The sequence below is a fragment of the Vicugna pacos genome, chromosome 19 (assembly GCF_048564905.1).
Source record: "Vicugna pacos chromosome 19, VicPac4, whole genome shotgun sequence".
In the NCBI taxonomy this organism is placed as follows: domain Eukaryota; kingdom Metazoa; phylum Chordata; class Mammalia; order Artiodactyla; family Camelidae; genus Vicugna; species Vicugna pacos.
The window spans coordinates 37,335,701-37,363,605 of record NC_133005.1 but is presented as its reverse complement, the minus strand read 5'-3'; the positions used below and the strand labels follow the sequence as shown (position 1 = coordinate 37,363,605).

The 27,905-nt window shown below is 41.3% G+C and overlaps 1 protein-coding gene across 3 annotated transcripts in view; it reads right to left on the bottom strand.

Moving 5' to 3' along the window:
* Positions 1 to 27,905, bottom strand: part of PTPN1 (protein tyrosine phosphatase non-receptor type 1) — a 62,765-nt gene that overhangs the window by 13,405 nt on the left and 21,455 nt on the right. For 2 of the 3 annotated variants that reach the window (XR_012061803.1, XM_072944385.1), the window contains exons 2-4: positions 7,551 to 7,641; positions 4,586 to 4,686; positions 1,629 to 1,727 (exon numbers count right to left, since the gene is read on the bottom strand). Coding sequence is in view for 2 of the 3 variants with exons in the window: in XM_072944385.1 (XP_072800486.1) it covers positions 1,629 to 1,727; positions 4,586 to 4,686; positions 7,551 to 7,641 (291 nt within the window). In the remaining variant the exon portion in view is untranslated. The remainder of the gene's footprint in view (positions 1 to 1,628; positions 1,728 to 4,585; positions 4,687 to 7,550; positions 7,642 to 27,905) is intronic. The other variant, XM_072944386.1, reaches the window with a different exon arrangement.

Genomic DNA, 27,905 nt, shown 5'->3' with positions numbered 1-27,905 from the left:
ATGAGTGGTGACAGGTGGGGATCCGCCTCACATTTGCAACTTCACGTTTTACTAATGAAGCCACTGCAGAGAAAACTGAAAACCACTTTTACTGAAAACATTTTTTTCTAAGACAAGAAGCATTATTGCATCACCTGAACACTCAGGTAAGCTCTCTGTTACTACGGAGCAAATAAATACTTTTAAGAAAAGGAGGCAGAGGCAAAAATACAATTTTAAACACGTGCTGTCATAAGGAGACTCTCTGCTGGAACCAGGGCCGTTTCCTTCTGTGTCGGGGAGGGAGGAGGCTTTGCGGCGAGTGCTTTAGGTTTCCACTGTGAGTTTCCATTGATGCGTTCCTTCTCCGAACTTGTACTTTCCCTTCGGGGCTGTGACTGCGCTTTCTTTGGAGGAATGGCCGCTCCGGAGCCTTCACGTTCCCCTGGCAGGCCAGGTCCGAGTCCTGACACAGCCAGGACAGCTGTGAGGGCAGTGCCCCGGGCACACCCAGTTCTCTGGTCCTGGACCACACGTTGCTATGGGTCTCCACGAACGCCAGCTCACCTCCCTCCTGGGGCCTCCACCTGAGGCTGCCGAGCCCGGCTGTGCCGGCAGTGAGTGTCAGAGGGAGAGGAAAGACCCAAGGTAGCGAGGCCACAGCATCTGTGCACCAGGCTGAAGGCCACGCTGTGTGGGAAGGGAGGCAAGGCCACGGGGGACCCAAGGGAAGCACCATGGGATGCCTGGAAGTGGGCTGAGGGAGGGCACTGCGATTCGGCTTATTAGGCCAGAGAACTGGCATGAAACTAAAACAAAAAGAAGTTTGTTCTGGCTGGAGTCTGGACTGGAGGAGGGGAGTGGGGTCCAGGCTAAAGAGGGCCCAACCACACCTGGTCCTGAAGCCACCTTCAGTATATGCTGGGAGGCAGTGTGGGGCCCCAGAGGGTTTCAGCTGGGAAGAAGAGTGGTGAAACTCGGTTTAGGAAGATCAGTCTGGGTGCAGGGTGCAGAAGAGACAGCGGAGAGCGAGTCGAGAGGCGAGGGTAGTCTGAACACCACACACCTCTAGTCCACGCTGCAAAGAACTTGGAAGAAAGGATGACACACATCCTGAAGTGAAGCACAGGAGGACAATGCCCATGTTAAAGAGCTGTGGCCAGGAGCCACATGTCTGGGGATTTTACAGAGGCGAATCCAGGGTCCAGCTGTTCCCACAGCTCAGTTGAGGGGAGGCACACTTTTACCAGCCAGAAAAGCAGACATGAAGATACAGTAGGAACTTGCCTTTTCCAAATAAAACTGCTTACACAGCTCTGTAACCCAAGCACAGTGGCACAGGAAGCACAGGTGAGAGGAAAGCAGAACACACGCATCACCCCGGAGAGAGACTGACGGGTTGGGGGTGGAGAACAGGTCCCGGGCAATTTGACTTTTTTCCACCTCTCTTCAATTCACCTACTTACCTGACTTGTTTACAATAAACAGGTATTTATATATTGCTTCTTTTTATTTTTCTAATAAAAAGGACCATATGTAAAAGAAATATAAAAGCAATTCAAGGAAATAAATGCACACAAAAAAGTCAACTTTATGGACTGGCATCCACACGGACAGTCACGTAAACAGCAGCTAAATCTCTGACTCACCGATCCTTTCTCCATCACTCTGTTGAGCATGACAACGCCCCTGCTTTTCTGCTCCCACACCATCTCCCAGAAGTGACCGCAGGTATTGGGCAAAGGGCCCTGCAAACACACAATTCAGAGAGTGTATGTATTTTACACGTAATACACACGCTCCAGTGCAAGCTCCCTGTGGGCGGTTAGTGGACGACAGCGCCCTCAGGCAGCGTGGTGACCATGGCTGGGACAGGGACCCGCCTCTCCCGGCCTAGTGTAACTGCTATTCTATTTTCTACCACGTGGTGAAAAGGTCATTTCTGCATCCCAGGGCTGGTTCAGAGCCACAGAGGAGAGAACGCTGACTCTGGCTTCTGCTGGCCGGCTGAGGGGTGCCACAGAGACACATGCCTTTGGGCAGGTGGAACATGGGAAACTACTGGGTGCAGGTCAGAGGCAGCGAGGGGAGGGATCAACAGAGATGCTCCTGATGGCCTGAGTCCCAGCTCCAAGCACCTGCCACCTATGTGACCTCGGACAAGTCATTTCCCCTCTCCTCGCCTCAGCTTCTCCACCTGCTTCACCGACTAACCACAGCACCCATTCCCTAGGTTGTGAAGATGAACTATGTTCGTATACATATGAAGACCTTACCATAGCACCTGGAACACAGGAAACACCCAATAAAATGTTAGCTATTATTATTACTATCAATAATGCTAACCTGACCAGAGACAGCCTTCCTCCTTGGACCAAGGAACGTAAGAGATGTGGCCACACAAAATGTCAGGCAGGTGGCCCAAGGGGTGTGTTGTCACTGGGGCACTGGTGAGGGGGTGCCTGCCAAGCAGCTGGCCTGTTTCTCACTCTAGCCCACTTGGCAACGGGCACAGATGTTCACTGGATCGAGGGTACGAATGCTTCGAGTATGTCTCCATTTTTGGTGTCGCCCGGAAGAGCCGTGTCACCTATCACCTGCACAACAGAGCATGTCACCTCCTCTGGCCAGCACCACTTCTTTAAGAATGGTTTCCATTCTCACCTATTTTCATTCAGATTTTCCTTATTCTGTAATTACAGCTTTTCCCTTTAAGTCTCACCATACTTTCCTCGGCCACGTGAACCCTCAGTGCCCTCTTGCTTTCTTTCCTGAATTTATCTGAGATGTGCTACCTGAACCTGACAAATCTGTGCTCCACACAGTTTCAGACAACAGCGGATTCCACCAGGAACCCTTTCCAGGTAACTGACAGGAAGCCAGCTCCAGGGGCGGGGGCAGGAATCACGGGGCCCCCTGGCTGGCGGCCTGGACCGTTCATCTTCAGACTTGGGCACAAAGACCCAGCGGCCGGGCCCCCACAGCTGCGGCTCTCATCAGTTATTTCCCTACCTGTCAACATCGCCCAGTTCAGAATGGATCTGAGGGGTTAAAAATCAGGATAAGATCTGAAAGGACACACACCGAATGGAGCCAACACTTGGCGATGGATGTGAAGGCTGGCACCTGTGATACTGTTCTCTACACTTCTGTATCTTTGTTTTAAAAAATGAGACTATAGACTTGCATTATCTGCAGAGTGAACAACACTGAAAATAAAAAATGGGCAGGGTTTTCTTGGTTTTGTGGCTTAGAAAATGTTTCTGTTATACTGTCTATGGGTACAACTTCGGGGTCAGACTGCTTTGATCCCTTTTATAAATCTCAGGGCAAAGGAGACCACATGTATCGAGATACATCCATGGTACAACCTGATAAAACAGCCAGAACTTCAGATGCGCCAAGTAGCTGCTCGGGCACAAGGGCGGACAAAGGGGTAAAAGTTTCTATGACGTCTTCCTAGGCTCCAGTGACTGACTTTATATCCCCTATCTTTGTTTTGGGCTTCCTGACCCCATACCAAAGTTGAATGGCTGAAATTAGGAAGTAAGAAACTTGACTTCTTCTAAAAAGAGAAGTTCCCAAGAAGCCACTTTTGCCTCATCCTCTTCCCATCAACTTGCCACCACCAGTCTCCCTCTGGGGACTTACTCATAGGCCCCCAGAGCTGAACACAGCGTGGCTGATGCTCCCTACACTGACTGGGGGGCGTCAGGGTGGATTCTGGTCATGCGAGGAGAGGAACTGGGGCAGGACAAAAGAGGCAGTGAAGAGGGGTCACGGGGGATACGCTCTGCTCCCAAGCAGTCTGTTCACTGCTTTCTGGCCTCACCGTCATTTTAGCCTCCAAATATTAAGCAGAATTATGATGTTCACAATTACCCTATAACCCAACCATGAGACTGATAAACTGATAATGAAATGAGAAAATGAAAATCATGTTAAAAAAAGAGAGAGAAACCCAGACTGATTAGATAAAGACTTGAGAAAATTAATTAAAAAGAAACTCATTTATCCCCTTTCCCAGATACCAGTCATATACCAGTAAGTGCTTCACAAAAAGGTAAGTTATTAAACCACTTTTATGATTTTTTTTTCCCCATAAAGATGCCAAAAGCCAATGGGAATTTCAAGTGATCTCATATGCTATTCATATAACCTCATCATGCCCTCCCCCGCAATCCCAGGCAGAAGGAGGACCGCGCAGAGAATTCTGGTGTACGCTAACCCCCTTAGGTCTCCCCGAGCAGCACTGGGTGCCCTGGGTAGAACGCTTATGGACTCATCTCAGGCACAGGCTCTCCTCTGGCCACGGCTCTGCTGTCTCCATCAACAGACCGCAGGCAACTCTGGTATTTTACTGCTGTTTTCTAAAAATCCAGCAACATCATACTTCCCAGAAAAGATTCATGCCTCAACCAAGCTGAATCTCTGAAGGAAGGCTTTTCTTTCTTTGTTGCTTTTTTGGGTTGTTTAAAACCTAGCTGATCTTCTCAAGGAGGTGGCAGGTTTTATTTGAGGTGAAGATAACAGCACGCTCTGCAACTCTTAAGATGACATCGAGTAAGCCAAAAACATCGAAGAAAAATGTGGATGATCTGTTTACCTGGGTAAGAATGTAACTTCTTTGGGCTTCTTCCATTTTTATCAAACTAGCATTGATGTAGTCATTGTCTTCTTGATGGAGTTTAATCCGACTATGGTCAACTGAAAGACAAACCAGAACTCAGAGGTTAATCCCGGAGGACCCAAGTGTCCGCACAGGCAGCGTGCCCCATGGGGAAAGCGAAAGTGGTGCGGTGGTGGCTCTGAGGGTGTTCATATTGGTTGAGGTCGTGCTGTTTTAATTGAGATCAGTCATCAATATAGGAATGACTAGTATTTTCAGAAAGGTTTTTGGAAGTGTTTGAAACTTAACACCAAACAGCAACAAACTACACGAAAACATAGATTATGTCCTATTTGGGAAGTCTGTTTTTAGGTCACATCTTCCTATGATATTACTGTCCCCACAATGTGGAAGGCTCAGGGGAGAGGATGTCAAGAGATCTGTTCCCTGATGCCTAACAGATACTTCTATGGGGTAAAAAAATACAGTGGGTTCAATCTCTGAAAGGGAACAAACACACCAAACACTCCCCCTAGTCCCCGAGCTCTAGTTGGCACCATGAGCAAAGCAGGTAAGTTTTATGCCCCCGCCGTGACCTAACCTCTGCCTAATGGTCTGGAGACTAAACGGCCTAAGTATACAGCAGTGTGAAAAGTTGTACCTTGAATTCCTTGATACAAAGTTTTTTTTAAAGTTCAAGTATCAGCTAAATGTCAAGATCAAAGATACTTAAACGAGAATTGAATTATTAAAAATAAACTCTGACTCCAAAACACTGAAAGTATATTAATTGTAACTTTCAGAATAGTTTTTAGAAATAAACTTGAATTTAGAAGGTCTGCCCCAGGTTACTGAAAAAGCATAGTTACTTTTTTCCCCTTTATCATAACTTTGTCACAAAAGCAATGGTTCCCCGAGGGCTACTTTCCATATCCTGCTAGTGCAGCCAACAAGAACAGGTGGGTATTTTTATTTCTGATACAACACAAGGGACAATGAACTCAGGTGACCACCCATAAACAGTCCTCCCCTTGCCCAGTGGGAAAGGAAGAGTTAATGGGGATCAGTGGTTTGGGGCTTTCTTTGCTAAAGAATTCCAAAGAGACGTTTTTTGAAATTAGCCACTGTTTAGACTAACGTTTCTCATTGCAGAGGTTTAATATGAACTGAAATACTTGGGTAATACTTAAGTGGGTCTTGGAGATAAAAGACCTCAACAAAAACTATGCCTGGCATTGGTGATTATGTGAGTGGATTCAAACAGCACTGGGAGGTGACCTCGGGCAAACAACTTATCCTCTGAATGCTGGGCTGTTCACCTGCCTAATGGAAGATACAAGATCACCCTCTACCTTGAAACAGTCTCCCCATTTCCTCCATAACCTGGACAGCAAATTATCTTTTCTACTGGAGTGGAGGTAGGGGAGAAAAAGAAAAATATAAGGAGTGAGACAGGGTAGGGGTGAAGAAGTTTGGAAATTACATCTCTGGAACAATATTTTAAATGCTGGGTTTTTTTCTCTGTAAAACTGGTTTATAGGACCATTTAGGTGACCACTGATCAAAAACGTAGAAAAAGAGTATTAAAGACAACATTACTGCCGAATTCAGAGCAAGTACAGCAAAAGCCAGAGCCCAAGGGTACCCTGGCACCATGTGAAAACTCGAGCAGTGATGGCTGCCTCAAGCTCAGAGAGGCTGGCCAGGGCCTCCCGGCAGAATCACCTGAAGAGAGGTTATTATGATTATTTTTAAAATAAAACCTGTGAGATGCCATAGCCTAGATGTCCTAAATAAAGAGTATCTAGCACTGGGGCAAGATCCTGTGTCACTGGACCTAGAACTGCGCTCCGGAAGTTCCTGGCGCACATCTTCAGTTAATGACTGAGCCAGACCCTAGGCCAGGCGGCTTATGTTACTTTATTTCATCTTTGCACAAATCCTGAGATCGGTGGGACACTTGTTTGACTGAAGATGAGAGGAGAGGGCCACCCAGCTCTGAGGGGCAGGGGGAGACCCTGCACCAGGCAGGGAGGGACCCACGGCAGCAGTCGGAGGCAGTCTGCTCTGTGCAACCAGGTCTGACTTCAATCCCCTCCCAGGGACCTGAGCGCTGCACAGGTCAGGGCAGGAGGCACCGAGAGCCGCCACTCAGAGAGCGCAGCCAGCCGCAGCAGGCCTGCCTGCACCTCCGATGCTCCTAGCAGAGAACACTGGCCTGGGGGCTGTCGGTGGCTCCAGCCCTCATTGACTGACAGTGGCCACATGGAGATGAGTCTGTGGCCTGGAGGAGGTGGCAAAGTTCATAGCCTTTACTCAGCTCCAGTTTTTCTTACTTTTGACAAATTCTAACGTATTTAGTTAATTCACTTTCGTGATATCAGTGGATTGAGAGCCAATTACTCAGAAGGCAGAGGAGGCTGCCACAGGCACACTGAGACCTAATGGCAGGAAAGAGCTAGAAAATAATGATGCCGGAGGGGGTGCGGGTGGGGTCAGCCAGCAGAGCCTGCCTGTCTTTGGTTGAGGGGGTGAACCACTCCCACCCCTTCATGCCTCTGCAGGGCGTCGTTACACTTGAGAATACAATGCTCGGGGCCTAATAATACTGTTGCTGACTCATCCAGAAGGGGTTATATTATGCTTGCGATACTCTGCTTCAGCTGGCAGGAAAATGATTCATCATTAAAGTAGTCAAGGCTAAAAAAGTGCTTTGAACTTAGCTGAATTTTCCAGAAACTGAAACCTTACCCCGTCTACAAGGGCGGAAAAATGCACCATTACTATAAGTCTCTAATGCTTTTATTGTAGGAAACAATCAAGTCATAAACCGTTGCTGCTATCGATTTATCACCAAACTCCGGGGCTAAAGGAGTCTGGACTGAGAGGCCGTGCAGCTCAGGAAGAGCCTGAGGAAGAGCCGACGCGATGGAAGCAGGGTAATGGCGATGTGAATACTTACAGGGACTGACATCTCTGTACCTGTTTCGGTTTTTGTTTTTAGGAAGCTTGGCCACTCTACATGGGAAATCACTGGCTTCGTGCCGGATATCCTACAAAAGAAGGATAAAGAGTGCACTCTTGAAGTCTCTGGCTTCAGGAATTCATCAAGATAACTGAGCGTGGGCCCTATGCCAGGCACCGAGGAAGACCCAGGGCAGAAATGGACAACAAAGGGAGCCAGGCAGTGTGGGGAACGCAAGGTGCTAATTCAGAGGCATGTACACGGTCATAGGAGGAAAACAGGACAGCAACAACCACATGCCTGGGGTGGCACGGGGCTGGAAAGATGCTGAAGAGGACAGGGAGCGGGAGAGGGGGCGTGCGCATCTCTGGAACACGCAGCACAGCTGAGGCGCGGGGGCTGGAATTCACACTTATGCGGGAACAGTGAGTGGGCATGGGGCGGGGGGCGGAGTTGGGGAGCAGATCTTGGAGAGTCAGGACTGGGAGTTCCATATGTAACCTTTTGTAAAGCTATAGTTATCAAGAGCAGATAAAATGCACTTTTATGCCAACAAACTATCCAAATGTTTTCCTAGGAGATGATAAACAATTCCCATTATACCAAACTGCCAGAAAGAGCAAGTACCAGAAGACCCCATTATGTCTACGGCTAGGCTGATCACACACATCTAATTTTTCTCTCCTAAATCACCTCTACCGTAATCTCACGTAAAAAATCTTTTCCTTTAAGTTTGTACTTTACTATTATAAAGATAAGCTCGTACAACAATATGAATGTACTTAATGCACTAAATTGTACACTTAAAAATGATTACAACGGTAAATTTTATGCTATGTATATTTTAAACAACAACAACAACAAAAAAAAGACAAACCCACAAAGAGAACAGGAGAGCAGACAACAGCAACACAACTTTGGAAGCTGGAAATCACACCGATTAGTAGCTGACAGGCCTGAGAAAGCTCAATGAATAGCCAGCAGCAGGGAAAGCAGAAGAGAACCGTCCAGATTTCCACCACAGAACCCCTCAAAGGCTCAGGAAGTTTGCTTCTTTGGAAGGAGGGGTGGGATTTACTGCAGGGGAACTGGATCTTCACCTCCACTCCCCCAGCGCCCACTTCCCTGTTGCGGGGTGACTACTGACTCACACCTCTGCAGAAATATGGAGATTTATTTTCTGGAAAATGTAAGTCAGGGGATAGAGTGCTCTCTAGATGATCTGAGCAGACAAGAGGAAAGACCAAAATGTGCCATCACAACGGTATGTGACTAACAGCCCACCCCTACCTAGGGGCCGAGCCGGGGCCGAGCCAGATCTGTGCTGACAAGCCCCTTACCCCTGCTCCGAACCTGCCTTCTGCCCTGTGAGCTCCTCCTCTTCCTCATGTACAGACTAATGATTACAAGATGTCAGAGGAAAGAAAGCCTCCAATGCAAAAGAGATTTAAAAGAAAAAACGGGAGGGGGGGAAGCCCCTTGGAGAAAATAAACTGCAGGGACACAAAGCTTATAATATATATATTTTTAACATACTCAGAAAGATAAGAGCTTAACTGAGGATTCAGAAGATAAAGGTAGAAGAAATCCTTCCAGAAGATAAAGCCTAAATAAATAAGTGAATAAATTTTAAAAATAGAAAATTAAGTTAAACAAAATACAAGGAAAGAAAACATTAAAAAATAGTTCAAGGAAATCTCCCAGACACACCAAGCACTCATCATAATGATAAAACCAGACCCATACTGACACACATTGATGTGCAATTTCAGAATCCTGCGGACAAAGAGAATATCCTGTAAATTTCCAGGAAGAAAAAAAATAGTTCACTTTGAAAAGATAAGGTGATCAGAATGCCTTCAAATTTTGCAAGAAAAAACTGAAAAAGCTGGATGGCAATGGGGCAATGCCTTCAAAATTCTGAAGAAAAATGATGTCCAATCTAGAATTCCATATACAGTCCAATAATTGTCAAGTAAGAAGGGACAAGAAAAACTTCCACATATGCAATGTCTCAAAAACTTCACCACCCTGCTCCCTTCTCTCAGCAATCCACTGGAGCATGCCTCCCACCTGAAGGAAGAAATAAACCAAGAGAAAGATGTAAGATACACGGGGCTGGCGGCTGGTTGCAGGGAAGGATCCAACACACAAGCAAAGGCACATGAAATTTCCACAAAATCTGTGATGGGGGCGCTCCCAGCATGACAATTGTGCACCAGCCCAAAGAGGCAAGCAGGCAGATTAGAGCAGAGTGACTCAAGAGATGGACCTGTCAGCAACATGCCTTCATCCACTGCACAGACCACATGAAACCACTAGAGAGAAGTGAGGAGAACACCCGAAGTCCAGAAAAACAGGGACTCCAACTGAGAAGCAAGGCAAAGGAAGTCTCAAGATGGCAGCTGTATGTGGCAGCCTACAGGCCAACAGCCGAGAGGAGGAGAATGTCTACGAGATCAAGGCTGAAGCTCAGGAATCACCTGAAACTACTCTGTCCAATACAGCAGCCACCAGCCACGTGTGGCTACAGAGAGCACTTGAGGTGTGGCCAATTTGAAAAGAGATGTCGTAAAAATACATTTAAGAGTAAAAATACTCATCAGACTTTGATGACATAGTGCTAAAAAAAGAAAATAAAATATCTCAAATATTTGAAATATTGACTACTGGTTGAAATAACATTTTGAACACACTGGGTTAAACAAGCTAAACTATTAATTTCATCTGCTTCCTTTTACCTTTTTTACTGTAGCTATTAGAAAAAGCAGAAATATATATATGGGTTGCACTCTATTTCCATTGGATAGCACTGACTGATTTTGTGGGAAGTTTTGAGAGGCTACTAGGTTAGGAAGAATTAGCAACAGGTAGAAAGAAAACTGCAAATGAAAAACACAAGGCAATTATTGACAAAAGGAAAATGTACTAAAAAGGAAACAGTGGGGTACAACACTACATGTGACTACGTACACAGGCAAATAATGCGAACAATGAATACTGTTTTAACCAAAAACTGTAACATATTGGGAGAATGGGGGAGGGGAAGCAAAGGGGAGAGAAAGAAGGAATAGCTGTTTAAGAAAATGAAATCCTATGCCTTAGTAAAGATCTACATTAATGAATCAAAAGAGAAACATTTTCCTTAGAAATATGGAAATAAACACAAGCTGGAATCAGCAGCTTCAGAAGTTGAAAATGGTCATCCATGAAGAGGAAGACTGGGGAACGGGCTGGGGTGTGGGCAGCAAGGAGGTGGATTTTATTGTAAAGCTGTATCACGGTACTATTTACTTCTTAAACCATGTATACATTCAACTTGGACATTTTAAAAAAAGAATGCCTACATTCTGCTACTCTACTTATTAATAACACTACAAAATGGCAAGGAGGAATTTTTGACTTAAACCAGCTAATCACTTGAAAGCATGATCATGGATTACAAACCTATTTGGGATTAAACAAGTTAGTCCACAGGAACATTCCCATCACATCATTTATGGATGAGATTAAGCTTTCAGGGAAAAGCTACACGGCACAGAAAAATGACTTAAAGGAATAAAATCTAGGCTTTAAATTTGTTGTCCTACTTATATTTGGAAGCATTTGTCAGTAAATTCGAATTCTGCCTTGTGAGGTGAAACAATCTGATCAATCCAGCTGGTGTGACTGGATGAAAATGGAAGAAATAATTGACAGAGATAAATCACTGAACTAACAAATACTCATCCTGCAGAAATAAGGACCAAAATACCAACACTGCACAAGTGATTTTATTCAGCCAAAGGATTTATTAATCTTCACTTTTTTGGTAAGGGGGGGAGGGCAAGGAGACACAGCAAAACCTGGAGATTTTAATAAAAATACTGGGAAAATAGAATTTATTCACACAATTCTTAAAAAAAGATTCTAAAATTAAGGTATACTCATGGAGTAAAATAGACAGATCTAAAGTGTGTAGTTCAATTAGTTTTTCTCAATCAACTTAAAGGTATAATTTACAAATAATAAAATATACCCAGTTTAAGCATTTCCCTACTTTAGAATGGCATATGGGAAATACACACATGCTTTGAAGACAAATGTTTACATTTCACTTATTAAAAATGTCAGGATTATAGTCTTAAAAGTAAGGAGTGATAAAGTACTTTTAAAATTAAAGATACCTACCAATAGTGGTTTAGAAGAAAGTCGTACAATTTGCTATATAACTATAGCAAAACAAGTCTTCTGTATTCTGAAACTGTATCAAAGGTGTGCTAACTTTCTAACAGGTGTAGAAAAGACAGATCACTGGCTAATGAGCAAGTTTAGGAAGACGTCCACACAGGCCTAAACTATCCCTAGAAAATTTTTTATTACTCGGATCAAAGATTACATAATCCACCAAATTATGTAAACTTCCACACAGATACAAAAAATAAAATAAAGGCCTTAAAGCTGATGATGAGAAGATGAACGCTGGGTAAATTTAGGAGCCAAGCCAAAAAGGAAATAATAAACTTTCCATGAAACAGATTCCCAGAAGTATCCCCTATTAAAAAAAACCCCACTGAACATTTCAAGAATCATTCAAAGTGTACCTCAGCATTTCAGGGATGGGATCACACTAAATGAGAAATTTTACGGGTGTGAAATTAAATATACCAACAAATAGATAACCTATCCCCCTCCTTCCCCTAGACAGTTCTTCATTGGCTTTTTAAGAGCCTACTTCCTATCCTTAGTGTAGGTTTCAGAAATGTGATAGAATAAAACATCATATGTAATAGATGTAACAGTCATGCTCTCCTAGAGAATAAATCTGATAATGTGCTACCGAGGTGAGGCTCAAGTATGGTCAATGCCTACAGGTTAATGGCTTAAATTACTCTGTGTATCATTTTATATAGGCATTTGGGCACCAATGAATCGTCTCTATAATGAATCATTTTCATGAGAGAAAGAAAGTTCTTCCAAAATTATGATTTAGCTGGGCTAGAAAGCTGGGCTACAAATGCTTGGTAAAGTTTAAACAAAACATCTGAACTGGAAAGCTTACGAGGCAAGGAAGTCAGCAGGGCAGAAACCCATATCACCTGAATCATTTCTAACGCTGGTGCTTGATTTCCCATCCTCCCACACCCATGTAACAAGATGACAGATGATCTCCCAGCGAGTACGAAGGCATCATATACTTACAGAGCTCAGGGAACAGAATGAAGTAGGGCACAGAGTGAATCAATTTCTCTATTTACAGGAAAGTTCATTATCCACTATTCAAATACCTCCCAAATCCAATTAAGGAAAAAGTCAAATCTGGATGAAAAGATGATAATTTTCTTACTTGAGATTCCTCTTTTTGAAAACACATAGGCATAAAAGCAAGTCTAGCCTTGCAGAAATATTTTCATGTTTATAGTCTTCACTTTGTTAAGTTAAACTTCACGATTTTGGTTTTAACACCCCTTTCTCTTCAGTTCCATAACAGGGTGAATGTCTCTTATTGGCTCCACGGTAAAATGCATTATTTCTCTTAAAACTATCGGACAAATGATGAGGTGGTCTAGACAGCATTGTGTTAACAGCCGGGAGTCTGCGAGGAAGGGCTCCACTCTCACCTCTCTCACTCCTCTGGGCATAGGCCAAGGCCCGGAGTAGGTCCTCAGCCTAATTCTGCTGACTGAATTAAGGAATAATTCTAAAGGCCCCCAAAGCTCAAAGAGCCCTTAACTCTATACCAATATGCTTCATTTTATGGAACAGAAATGTTTTCAAACGGGAATACGTTTATGCAAATATCTGATCCAATCCTGCTTTCCAATAATTTCTATTATTATTATTATTTTTGCTTTGCAACTAGGTCATACAGCCTCCTGACAAGACAGTACCAAAATAGTTACTAAAGCATGGATTCAAAGCAAAAAGGGTTATTGTTAGATGGTTCTGACAGAGACCTGTTTTAAAAGTCTGAAGGAAGAAAGAACTCCAGTGGTACCTTCTATTTGCTAGAACTGCCATCAGCTACAAGATCCCATAGGACCTTCAACCTCTTCTATGCTCTCCGCCTCCCCAATTTACAAACAGCTGCCTAATTTGATTGTTCCAGTCATTACCTAGTACTTTATGGAAGCTACTGGCTCTCAGAAATAGACAGAGCTACACTGAAGGGAAATGCAGAGGTACAGTAAAGGCAATAATTTAAAATGCAGTAAGTGAACATACAGGATGTATATTTCCTGGAACTCTTGCAATAGTCACCACTGAATAGAGAGATATACACAGAAATAGAGGAGGGGTGGCTGGGCTAAAATTTTACAAACCGAATCTTCAAAGTAACGTGTGTTGAACAATTTTTCAATCATAAATCTCACTATAAATGAGAACATAAAATTTCTGTATAACAAAGTATACTCCAAGAAATACACAAATTCTCAAAGTCAGAAGTTCAGTGTCTTTCAAGTTGAAAGAATGCTATATTCTTTATCTACAGAAGTTAATATACTTTACTACAAAAACCTTAGGGATATATATACTTTTATTATATTTATCCATTTATATAAACAATATGCCATAAGTCATATACTCAGTACTGTTAAGTTTTAAGACAAACCACACTGCCTAGACAATAAAGGTAAGGCTTAAAATTTAGCTAACCAATACCAAGCTTGTTTGGTTTAAAATTTAAAATGATTATGTACTGAATAGAAAAAGATGCTGAACAGTGAACCAAGGACCTAAGAATCTTATGTGATAGCTGAAAGAGAAAGCAAAGAGGGAGGAAGGAACAAAGCTGGTCAGAATTTAAAAGGCAGCAGGATGCACAATAATTATCTGTGCCAGAGCCTGAGGAAGTGTTGGGTCATCTTGTACACTGGTCGGGGGTGAGGTTAAAAGATAATGGAGTTAAAAACCACTAACAGAACAATTATGCACATTTGGAAAAGGACATGGAAAAAAGCATAATCACATTGCTTTACAAATTCCCCACAAATGAGAGGATGAGGGCAGGAATGGGAAGTGTGGGGTGCCCTTCATGAAGTCGGCCAGGGGAACATCTGGTAGAGACAGTGGGACCAATTTCGCTCTCTGATGTACACCCTCTGCTCTGAACACAAAGTGATGGTCAATTACACATAGAGAAAAGTACAAAGTACAGCGAGGCTCAAAAACAGAATGAGAACAAATGAAAACAGGCCTCCGACTCAAAATGATCTGCAAGCCCCGTACCAAAAACCAGAAGGTGACTAGTTCTGAAAAAGCATCCAACACGTCAACTAGAGATGTAAAGCTATTCCACATAAAATGTAGGGTTAGCCTGTCAAGTACTTTAAAGATAAATATATTTGAGATCAGGAGTAAATAAAGGAATCATGTATAAAAAAGATGTTATAGATAAAAACAGGGAGGAATGAGGCCAGAATTAGTAGATGGGAAAGAACAAATGAGAAATCTTGGAAATGAAATTGATAATCACTGGTATTTAAAACAACAACAATAACACTTAACAGACGAGAGTAAATGCTACAGTGAACACAAAGGACGAGTAAATTGGAAGCTAGTTCAGAGGGCTGCAGCATGGACTAACAGGAGACACAGGATGCAGAGGCCCCCCCAGCACACCCCTGAAGAAGAAAGTAAGTACCCAGACACATTGGGGTTAGGGTACAAAGTTGCGGAATATTAGGGATAAAGACTCTTCAAAGTAAACTGTAATCTTTTTGGAAGCTTGACAGAACTTTAACATTGTCATTTACTTATTTTTAACAACAACAGTTAGACAGCTGAACGGTTAACAAAGAAATACAAAAACTGCGTTTTCAAGTGCTAAAGCAACTGACTTTAAACCTTACTTTTACAATCCTTAAAGTATTGTGTTTTCTCTTTTAATCACTTATGTTTTCTGTTAAATGTCATGAATTTCACCTTGGGCAGAAATCAATAAGCAGAAAATGAATCAGACTTACAGTAATTGATGTCAATGAAACATATTGGAACCAGTGTTTTTTTAAGTGCTGAGAACCGCAAAACCATTCCTGTAAGAGAACAGTCTAAAAAACTGAATCCACTTTCACTTCTGTTCTGTTTACCTTCTGCTTTCCACAAGGACAGATGAAGTGCTCAGGCCCTGGGGTTCTGGCACTGTGCCGAGGACAGTGGTACAGTGACTAAGGACACAAGCAGTTGGTAGACATCTGAAAGTGGAAGGTTTATACCTTCCTTTACGGGGAACCAGGCTGCCAACCATCAGCCTCCTCCCTTCATGGCTAATTTCCCCAAGCTCCGCAGTCACAGGGAGGGTCCTCAGGAACCCACAAGATATTCCTACTCTGAAAAAACTGAGAACCGTACTTGAGAAACTGATGAGACTATGCATAATTTGGAAGTGTGAATGGGAGGAAAACAGAATGTCAAAACGAAAGTAACTTTGGTGAAGAATTTCTTTAATATTCCAAGAACAGTATAACAATTTGTTAATATAATCAAGGAAAATTTGCTTTTGCATTATTGTTTCCAACCAAATGAGTTTCTACACACTGTCTAGATGTAAATGTACTTTTCTACACACCATTTGGGCGATTAGGGATGACAAAGGAAGACATGACCATTGCCCAAAAGCATTACGAAGTGAGATTCTTCAGTGATGCCACAAAAATAAGATGACAATCTGGGGAAAAGAGGAAGCGTGTGACCAAACTCTTCCGCCTGGCTTTCCAAAGAACTCTGTGTATGGGGATTAAAGGAGCAAGGTTTAGATTCAATGTTTGAGTCCCTTCAGTTCACCCAAATATTTACTAAGCACTGACTATGTGGCAGGCACTAAGGATATGGAAATGAACAAGAGGCAAAATCCTGCATTGCGGACCTTGTGTTCCAGTGGGGAAGACAGACAGATAAATAGATGCTAGGTTCTGAGCCAGGTATTGCTTGCTGCATGTTAACTCATACAAACAAACTCATGACCATTTATCAATCTTACAGAAGATTAACAGTAAACAAAAAGATTAAATCCCTGAGCAAATGGACACTCTACCTACACCCCCTCTCTGCCCTCAACGATCTGATAATTCTCGGAAAGGCAGAATGAGTGGTTCAGAAGCCCCAACTTCTGTCTGCACCTGCATTTCCTTCTGCTTCCTCTTGTGGATTAAATTAAGGGTTCTAGCATTGAAATATGCCTAAGAACAATGGTGCCAGGCTGTACGCATAAAACCATACATTATGCGTAAATTAAGGATAACCTGGTCTATTCACAGATTTCTCAACTTTTTTTAGACCCGGATCCATGAGTGAGACGCAACTCTACTGATATAAAGCTAATTTAAGATGTTGCTGAACAAACAGCCAAGGTCTTAAAAACTTTAGGGCTTCAGGAGAAAACTCTCTTTGGGCCAGTTTGGTAAGAGAGCAATCATTAACAAAAACTAAAATCATCAGTTTAGTAAATGCTTACTATTTACCATGCCAAGATATGTTAGTCTCATCACGAGGTTACAAGAGATAAAAACCCATGTGAGCCCATAGCCTGTGGCTTTCTGTTTTCTCCACTAAGAAGTCATGCAATACTCAGGGTTACTTGAAATTCCTACTTAAGAAAACATATCTGAATGCAGCAAGTGAAAGTAACATATGGGAATGACTGTACAACCACTCTATTTTTTAAAAATAACTTATTCATAACATCAGCACTGAAAAATCGTTAACTGGTGGCACATGTCACACCTGCTTATAAGACATCTGGAAAAGTGGCAACATTAGAGCAAGCACTACTGCTACAAGCCACAGGAGCCCTTGTGTTTCGGAGGAAGGTTCACTCTTTGTTTTGTATGTTCTGTGGGTTTTGACAAATGTATAATGACATGCATCCTCCACTACAGTATTAAACACAGTATTTGCACTGGCCTAAAATCCCCCTGTGCTCTACCTAGTCATCCTTCCCTCTCTCCCCCCACACCCCTGGCAACCACTGATCCTGTCACTGTTTCCATAGTTTTGCTTTTTCCAGAAATGTCATATAGCTGCAATGACAGCATATGTACTCTTTGTCTACTTTTTTCTATTAGGTTGCTGTGTTTTTCTTAATGATACTCATGTGGTGTTCTTTATGTATTCTGGGCACTAGTTTTCTGGTGCTCATACACACTGCAAATATCTTTCTCTGTATCAGCTGGCTTTTGCTGTGTGTCTAACCATGCCAAAACACAGGGCTGACAAAACCACTTACTTGCTCATGATTCTACAGGTTGGCCACTTGAGCTGGGCTTGGCTGGGATGGCTTATCTCTGTTCCACGTGCTGCTGGCTGGGCTCGCCATGTGCATTTGCGATCACCGGTGGCCCAATGGTCTCCCTCACAAACCTGATCTTGGATTCACGTTGACAAGGGTAATGGCAGGAATCAGGCCACATGTCATTCACCTGGGACAGCCTGGGCTTGTTCACACTGTAGCGACTGCAGAATTTTCAAAAGCAGCAAGGGAGGGCAAGGCCCAATGTGCAAGTATAGAGATACTGTGGGTTCAGTTCCAGACCACAACAGAGCAAATATCGCAATAAAGTGAGTCACACGAATTTCTGGTTTCCCAGTGCGTATAAAAGTTACGTTTACACTATACTATAGTCTATTTAGTGTGCAATAGCATTATGTCTGAAAAGAACAATTGTACATACCTTAATTAAAAAATACTTTATTGCTAAAAAATGCTAACCATCACCTAAGCCTTCAGTGAGTTGTAATCTTTTTGCAATAGTAACAAAGATTACTGATTACAGATCACTACAATAAATATAATAATAATGAAGAAGTTTGAAATATTCCAAGAATTACCAATATGTGACATACTGACACAAAGTGAGCAAATGTTGGAAAAATGGTGCCGACAGACTTGCTTAATGCAGCGTTGCCAAAAACCTTTAATTTGTTGGGGGGGGCACACAGCAAAATGTAGTCAAATGAGGTATCCCGTTTTTTTTAGGCCTCTACTACTGTCACTATTGGCCAAAGCAACTCACGTGGCCAAGCACGAATTGCCAAGTGATTCTCCAATGAGAGTCACAGAAGGGCATGTAGGCAAGGGTGGGAGGATTTGGGGGCCACTCTGTAAACAACCCAAAGTTAATGGTGTCTTTTGATGAACGGATGTTCTTAATGCCAACAGAGTTCAATTTATCCATCTGTCCCTTTATAGTTCTGAGGGGTATCTTGTTTAAAAAACAGTTGCCCATCTCAAATCCATAAATATACTCTCCTACATTAGTTTTGAAAGTTCCACTAAAGAAAAAAAATGCTTTCCATACATTTCATTTACATCTAGATTATGCCCCAAAATGTTGGAATAAAACATGCAGACACAAGATGACATGTCTGACCCTTCTAACAGCTGTTTTGTGCATGGTAAGCACTGCTTTAATGTGACTAGCAGGCATTCAACATCTGCTGGATGATGCACAGAGTGATTTGTCTCTGTCCTTTGCCCATTAGTCTTGGGAAATATTAATGTTTTTCTTACTCTTCTAAGCTGTAAGCTATTTTCATATTTCAAAGCCATCAATTCTTTGGAAATCACTTTTCCAATTTATTTATTTGTATATTTAACTTCCCCTATACCCAAAAATTTTAAGTATGGGAGGATGATCATAAAACTGTCCATACAGAAACAGAGCTGCTACTTGGCAGTATTTTGTGAGTGATTTTTATTTCCTATTGTTCCCCCAATTTTTTTCTATACAGCATATGCACTGTAGAAAAAGTTTAAAAATAGTTTTAGAATTTTAAGTATTCAAATCTATTGACTTTTTCCTCTGCAATTTCCTTTACTGCTTCTAACGGTAGAAAGGCTTCTTCCTCAGTATGGTGAAAACACTTCAGAAAAAAAATTAATCTTAATCCATCTGAAGTTTATTTTCCTCCTACAATTTTCAACTATGCCCGTTATACTGCCTTTAAATCTCAAATTATGCTAGGAACAGATGTTCCTTCTGGTTCAGTCAGCTTAACAGTTCCACTATGCTAATCTTTGTATGTTACAGTAGCTTAAATTGTATATTACAGAGAGCTCCTCCTCCCTCTCTCTAAATTCAAGTAGTAACTAAATGCAGCTGCATCTGATAATTCAGATTTCAGAATGAACAACTCACTGTTTTTCAGAGAAAGATGAACCATTACAATGAAGATGAATGCAGGGTAGATTCATCCTTTGCAAGTGTTTAGCAAATTAAAGATCAAGGGAAACACAGGAGATTAAAATATAGGGAATTTTAAAAACCCACAATAGTGTTTTTGTAGTTAAAATGAATACAGTTACTCTGTCCTTCTGTAAGGAAAGAGTGGCCAGGAAGTTTCTGGCACAAAAATTTCCCCCATATTTATCTGGTATGTATTACTATGCGTATAAACTAGTAGTGAAATACAAGAAAAAATTAAAAACATTAAATGTTTCTGTTCACCATGTTCATAAGCAGCTCATTTTTAAAAAAGCATAGTTCTCCATGTCAGACTCCTGACTTCTGACTTTATATCTTCAGTCAAAGCAAATTTTACTTTATTAAGTATATTTAATTAAAAAGCAACTTTCAGAGTAACTACTTCAAATAATATCCAGCCGAGAATAGCTGTATCTCAACAAATTAAATTAGTCCCTCTTCCCACCCTCTTAACATATTTAGGGAGATGAAACTGTTTACAAGGGCTCTATCCCTTCCTCCTCTTCAGTCATAAGCTTTGGGCAACAGCTGCATATCTTTTGGTCATCTGTCTTCTTAGAACTGGATACATAAAAAATACATTTTCTTTACAGTGGAAGGAGGCAGTAAAACTTTGCTAATAACATATGATCAATTTTTAGAAGCTTTTGAAGGCTGACGGATGCCAAATCCTTCCTCAAGAGGATCTGCTCAATATCTCAATGCTGCAACTAAAAAACTATATAGGAACCAAAATCTATAGACATATTGCTAGATACAGACCTGGGGTCACCATTATCACATAAATAACTGAAGCTACTGTAGAGTAACATCCTTTAATGATATTATAATAGCTAGACACTCCTCTTCCCAAGGCTCACAAAATGACGACACCTAAGTTGAGTTATCAGGAAAATAAGTCCCTAGGTTCCAATAAATCAAACATTTTGCAAAAATCAGTTTTAAATAAAGTTAAACCTAGTGACATTTTCCTGTAACAGCAATGCACAAACTCAAAAAAACTCACCACTAGAATGTTTTCCTACTGTGCTGAAAAGCAATCTTTATTAAGATTATTCAGAGCAAACAGTGTAAAATTTCAATGAGATGTGTTCATTAGAGAACAGGACAGTTAAAAAGCCACAATTGTAAAAATTCTCTTAAAGGTAATTGGTTTTACCACTAAGTATATTTTTTATAGCAAACTCTTACATAATGATGCCAAAGTCAAGTTTTGCAGATCACCTTCAGAATCAAGACCACAATATATCGTTGTACTTGCAGCCAATTTTTGTCCTTGCATTTCATGTTGTGCCAAGTGTTGATGGGGCAGGTAGTTACATCATGGTCCCTGTCCTCAATGAGCTCTCACTCAGCAGGGGAAGACCACCAGTGGCCACAAATGCTGAGTAGAAAGTACTGCTCAGAGGGAAAATCTATTCTACAGGAAGAAGGGAAAGGCATCAAGATGAGCTAATAAAAATGAGAACAGTAAATTCAGGAGTAACTGAAGAGTGGCCATATCTGGAGCAGAGGAAAGAGAGATCTTCCTAGCACTGCTGACCTGCTGCCTCGCCTTGCAGGCTTTGATTGGCATTCATGGCAGAAAATCAATCATACAGCTATGTCCAAGCTGTTTGGCCTAGTCTGTCCTGGCATTGTTGCTTGAAAGGAAACCTTAGCAATGAAGGCTGGAGTGGACAAAGGATGGCCATTCTCAACTGGAGCATCCCCAGAAGCCTGCTACCTGTGTCACTCTCCAAGTCCCTGCCATCACACCACAGGTCAGAGAGGAGGGAGTGGGCCTACACCCAACTATAGTGGCCCATGACCCAGGTCTGCGTGCGCAGACACCTTGGGGTGCACGGGGCACATGTACAACTTCCGAAACTTGCCTCCGCTCAATATGCCTGGAGAGGCTTTCCAAGAGAGACTGCTGTATGAGCCTCCCTGGCTCAAAGGAGCAGAGACTCCAGGTCTAGCCTGTTCATCAGCAGAGCATGATTCCTGCAGACAGAGGGCCCTCAATAAGGATTTTTACTGAATAAGTGGGCTAAGCAGGTCAGAAAGAACCAAGGTGAGAAATATGAATTTGGAATTAAGAAAACAGAGATAGCATGAGGATGGCAGTGAAAAACAAAATAATGTATGCAAGAAGAAAGCACCAGTGACCCAACTAACTTTGGGAACTCTGCTCTCTCTCTGACCTCCTCAACACAAAGCTCAAGGGTGATTTTCCAGTAATGAGTAATTTCCTGCTACGACACCCAGGGAACGGCTGGGTGTGAGAAACATTTCTTGGAAGGATGTGCCTCTTCCGCTCTACCTCTCCTGCAGGCAGCATGGTTTTCTGATGTGATACACTCCTGCAGAAGGCCACATTCCATCTGAAATGAAATCAAGGCTCCCTACATCGTCTCTACAAACAGGGGGAGGAGCAGGTTGATGGCTAGAACATTAAGAAGGCTTTGACACGGAGCCCTGAAGCCAACCTGAGGAGGGAGTCCATGCAGCACGAAGCACTCCCAAATCAAGGCCGACTGGGGCCCCCACCGCTGCGGCAAGAGTCAGGCAGGAATGGCAAGTGCTGTCTTACTAGCTCCTTGTGCCTGGCAGGGCTCGCCACGCTGATTAGCTCCCTAGAGGCCACCCTCGGAAGGCACTTCCAGGCAGGCGGTACTTCAGCCCAGGGCTGGGGTTGCATCATCAGTTTTCCCTGACATTTCACCTTCCTCTGCAGGCCCAAAGTAGATGTGGCTCTGGTTCCTCTGATCCCTGAATGTTGGATTTTTTTAAAAAATATCTGTTATGATGCTTAGATTTACTTCAAAATAAATCAGAGCTAGGAGGGGCTAATGGGTAGTGAGTGGCAATGAAAGAAGATGAGCCATGAGTTTATAATTATCAAAACTGAGTGACATATACAGGGATTCATTATGCTAATCTATTTCTGTATGTTTGAAAGTTTTCATTAAGGAGTCTTAAAACTCAATTTTTTTAAAGTAGGGAGAATGATATAATTGGATATATGCTTTTGAGAGATTACTCTGGCTTTGTGATTCTGGGAGGGGGCAGCAGCAGCACCATTTTTCACTCTCCCCAAACCCTCCATAAAAATAAACAGAGCAACAGGACAGCAAAACCAACACAGACAACAACTAAAACAAGATCAGGGATAAAGCACCTTTATGACTGAAAATACAAGTAAGTCGGGGCCAAGACAGTTATTAAGATCCATGTGGTACCAGCACTTTTGTGTGAGGAAGGAGACTCAAATCCTGATGGCTGAGATCAGGAAACCCCAAGTCACCATCAGGTCTGCCTGGAAGTGTGACAGACCAATCCGTGTGAGCAGCCAAGCTGCAGCAGGTTCTGCAGACTCCGGCTCGCAGGCAGTGCCAGGTCGCCCTCCTCAGGTGCTGGGCAGCCCAGGCCCTGCAGACCCTCAAAAGTAAACAACGAAATGCTCTTCTCAGACAAAGCCTGCACGGAGGAGAAGCTTCCAGGAGTAGAACAAACTGAGCAAGATACAGACAAAAGGGGCAAAAGAAAGAGAAGGTTGAGGTAACAGCTGTAAGATGAGAGTAGGGGAAGCAGATCTTAGAAAGCACAAGGCGGTTTTTAAAATCACTTCACAAAGTCAACTGAAGAGGGAGCCTGAGAGACCTGACCTAGAGTATCTGACCCACCCCTTCCTTCCTAAACCTACAGGAAACGTTTTCTTAAAAACGATCAGTAGACAAGAAGAGTTGAGTCCCACACAGCTTTAATTTATGAAAGAGAATAAGGGACAAACAATATTTCTACAGAAAATAAACGGAAGCTAGAAAGACAGCCACAAGGGGGAAACTAATCTAACAAGCTAAAAGAAATTAAGAAAATTGTAGAAGCTATAGAAGGACAACAAATAAGAATGAGAACTCAAGAAACAAGTTAACTGGAAAAAAAGGATGATTTGAAAAGAGAAGTGAAAGAAATCAGGAAAGAATTAAATATATATATATATATTTTTTTTTTTTCAGAAATGAAGACAAAACAAGGAGGAACAAGAAAGCAAACAAACATCAGCCAAAAAAATAAAGAAATCATGTCACTTGCAGTGACATGGATGGACCTAGGGATGATCATACTAAGTGAAGTCAGTTAGACAGAGAAAGACAAATATCATATGATATCACTTATATATGGAATCTAAAAAAAAGACAAATGAACTTATTCAAAAAACAGAAACAGACTCCAGACATAGAAAACAAACTTTTGGTTATCGGGGGAAAGGGGATGGGAAGGGGTAAATTAGGACTTCAAGATTTACAGATACTAACTACTATAATAAAATAGATAAATAGTAAATTTATACTGTACAGCACGGGAACTATATTCAATATCTTGTAGTAGCCTATAATGAAAAAGAATATGAAAAATAATATATGTAAAACTGAATCACTATGCTGTACACCAGAAACTGACACATCATTGTGAATCAACTAAACTTCAATTAAACAAAAAAAAAGAGAGCACAAATAAATCCATTTAATGCCTTAAAAGATACAGAATAAGGAGTTTCTAAAAAATTCAAGGTGAAATAACCAAATAGAAATTGGTTCCTTGTACTATTATAATTGTTCTGCAGGTTTCAAATTAGATTTAAATTTTATTTAATATAATTTTCATTTACTTTTAAGTAAATTTAGAAAGATTTAAAACTTTTTGAGAGGAAGTAAAAGAAACAGATGATAGCCAAAGAAGATCAAACATACACACAACAGGCTAAGTCTCTGACAAGGAAATCAAAGCAATGTAAGAAAAGAACTACTGAAAATTCGAATTTAAACTCTGCTGAAATTAAAAAAAAGAAAAGGTTTGAAACTGTATATTGAAAGAACACATTGATTTGGGGGAACAATGACCCAAAATGGCTAACACCAAGATGTGGTTTAATAAATGATTATTTTTGAAACAAAGGGTTAAAAAAATCCTTTGGGAATCTAGGGAAAAGACCAAGCCACTTTTAAGGGTGAAAAATTGGACCGCCAAACATCCACAGCAATGCTTTATAACGCTTTATATCAGAAGTCAATGGAATAACATATTTTAATTTCTTAAGGAAATAAAATGTGATCCAAAGATTTTTATATGGAGAGAAAATGGCCTCCAAATATAAAGGCTACAGACAAAATGCTATGAACATGCATTGTTAATTTATGGAATACTGTTTCTGTAAGCCATTCCTGAGGAATCTAATAGAGAATGAGTGTCAGGCAACCAAAATGACTAGAGGTTTAGTGAAGAACTGATAGTGAGCATTCATATTTACTAGCGGGTCTAAGGAGAAAAGACTGCTGTAAGGGAGACAATGTACCATACAGAGGAGAGAACAACTACCAAAGGGAGTGTGGGAGGCAGGACAGAGTTATTGAAAAGGAGAATAATCTTGCTGATCAGCTCTGTGGATACCAAGGGAGACTCCTCAAATATCATCTGAGGATACTTCAAATCAGATCCCGGGGGAGAAAGGAGGGAAGGAGAACAGCTGATTACCTATGAGGGCACTGAAAGCACTATAAAGGTATATAAAAAAGATACGAGTATAGAAGGAATCATTAGAAACTACAAACATTCTTAAATACTGAAAGACCTAATCATTTATAAAATTCCTCCTCAAAAAATATAAAAACATGTGCAGTGTATACAATACAAAGATACAACGAAAAAACTTGACCAATGTTAACAGTCTAGTAGCATCTACTCTTCCAAACTTTACTCTAAGCACATGCAAACATAAATAACAAATTCTTGCTACTTGTTTTTACACAGATAGGCTCACACTATACAGATTATTCTATATATAATCTTTCTATCCAGCCATCTAACCTACTTTTGCTTACTCATGTAGCTTTTTTAAACTGGATTTTCTAGGTGTATGAATCACATTGGCAAACAGAATAAATGTCTCTCCCAACTGTTGAGCAATAATTTGATTTTCTTATCTTATTACTTTATCTAGAATGTCCAAAACAATGTTCAATAAAAGCTAGATTAAGTTAAAAATAACTTCAGGATTTTAACAGTTAGGTTTGACAAACAGGTTCTCTTGTTTAAGTAGTTCCATCTATTCTTATGTTATTAAATTTTAATTAAGAGTAGCTGAATAAGGCCAGGCAGAACTCAATAGCTATTTTTCCTAATGAGCACCTAACCTCCTCTGAGAGATCCTATTCTGGACAGAAAGAGCACCCTTCTTTCATTACCCAAACTCTAACCTGACAATCATGCCTAACTAGTTTCCCTTCTCGAGTCCTTTCCATTTGCTTGGACAGAGTCCCTTGGCAGTTACCTCCTGCTTTTAAATTTTTTCAAGCTGACTGTCTGGTCGATGTGCTTTTAGCTACCCCGTGAAACTTGATGGCCAACATCAATCATCCTGGCTTCTCTCTTCCTCTACTCATGCTTTCTGAGCTCAGTTACTTTAAAACAGTTTCCCTTTTACTTTTCATATGTTTATTGTTTCTCTCCTGTTTACTCTAAAGTTGAAAACTGGGGGTATTTTCTGATTATAAAAATAATATATTTCCACTGAGAAAACTCAAAACCACTGAATTTCTTCAATTTTTTTCAATTTCCACTGAAAACAATACCACACATGAAGATTGTTATGACCACTGAAAATCAACTGACCAAACATGCACGAACCAAATAATGAATATCTTTTTGGTTATTTGTCCCACTGAGGGGGAGTCAGTAGATAGTCAAGACCATCTGTTACCCCTTGAGAAGAATATCCACTCAAGAAATAAGAGCAAAGATCTCAAAGCCTCCTTTGTTACCTATACTTTCCCTGTATGTTTATTCTTCTACTTACTCTGTTCTGCTTAAATTATAGGCAACTTGACATTTACATCACTGCCAGACCTTTTTCAGACACTGCTGATACTTCGGTCCATTTTGAATGGCACTAAATGGTTAGAAACCACCCAGAGTATCTTTCAGCAGCCAGTCCAGAAACTATAAGCTGGCTAAACTGTCTATAAACAATCAGTAAGCTGATAAAGTACAATGAGACTGACCGTGCTGTTCTCAATCTATTTATTTCTCTTACAGGTAGCTGCTTTTTAAAACAAGTTTAGGGAAAACACACAGGGCCACGAGAGGGATATATGACAGGTGAGGGGGTGCTTTTTGAGGGCAGAAAAGGAAAAAAAAATAGAATTAAATTACATCAAAAATAGCATTACTAATACAAGAATCTACGGAAAACAATGCACACACAAATGACCACAAGTAAAACCGAGGAAATCTAAAGATGGACAAACTGCATCAGTGTCAATATCCTGGTTATGATATTTATTGTACTAGAGTTTTGCATAATGTTATGGTGGAGGAAACTGGGCAAGGGGTACAAGGGAGTGCTCTGTATTATTTCTTACAACTGCACATGAATCTACAATTATCTCAATAAAAACTTGACTTAAAATATGATTAACATAATAAAGACAAAATGTTTATAGTACTTACATTTTGTAGTGACAGGGATAAAGAAATTTTGTTTGTTTATTTGTTTTCTATGGAAATATATCACTTTAGAATGAAATACAGTATAAATTAGAAAAATAAGGTGGGTAATTAGGTTTATTTATTTTTCAACAGAGGTACTGGGGATTGAATGCAGGATCACATCCATGCTAAGCAGGTACTCTACCACCAAGTTATACCCTCCCCTCTGAAAAATAAGAGTTCTCAGCAATGACTGAAAGGCTATAATCAAGACTTTTCGGTATTTAAAATACGTTTTATAAAATCTCAAGGAACATGAGTAAAGTGAACATAGAACTATTTAACAAGTTATGGGATTCTATGTTAAGACAAATCCCTAATTAAAAAAAAATTGTATAAACAAAGAGGAAGTACTACACTCTACCAGTGAATAACTAACTTCCGGGAGTCATCTCAGGAGGTGACATATCCTGGAGACCAATGCTTGGGCCACACCTGCCTTCCCTGTGTTCTTGAAAACTGCTAAGCCCCTTCTAACTGCAAGGCTCGCCACCCCCCTCCCATCTCGTAGGCCTCCCTCAAGCATTCCCTGACCCCTTCACACCAGCTTAAAGCCCCTTCTTCAACATTCTCCTTTCACCTTTTTTCTTTCAAGGCACTTCCTCCACAATGAAAATGAATCGTTCGTGTGACTGTTTCC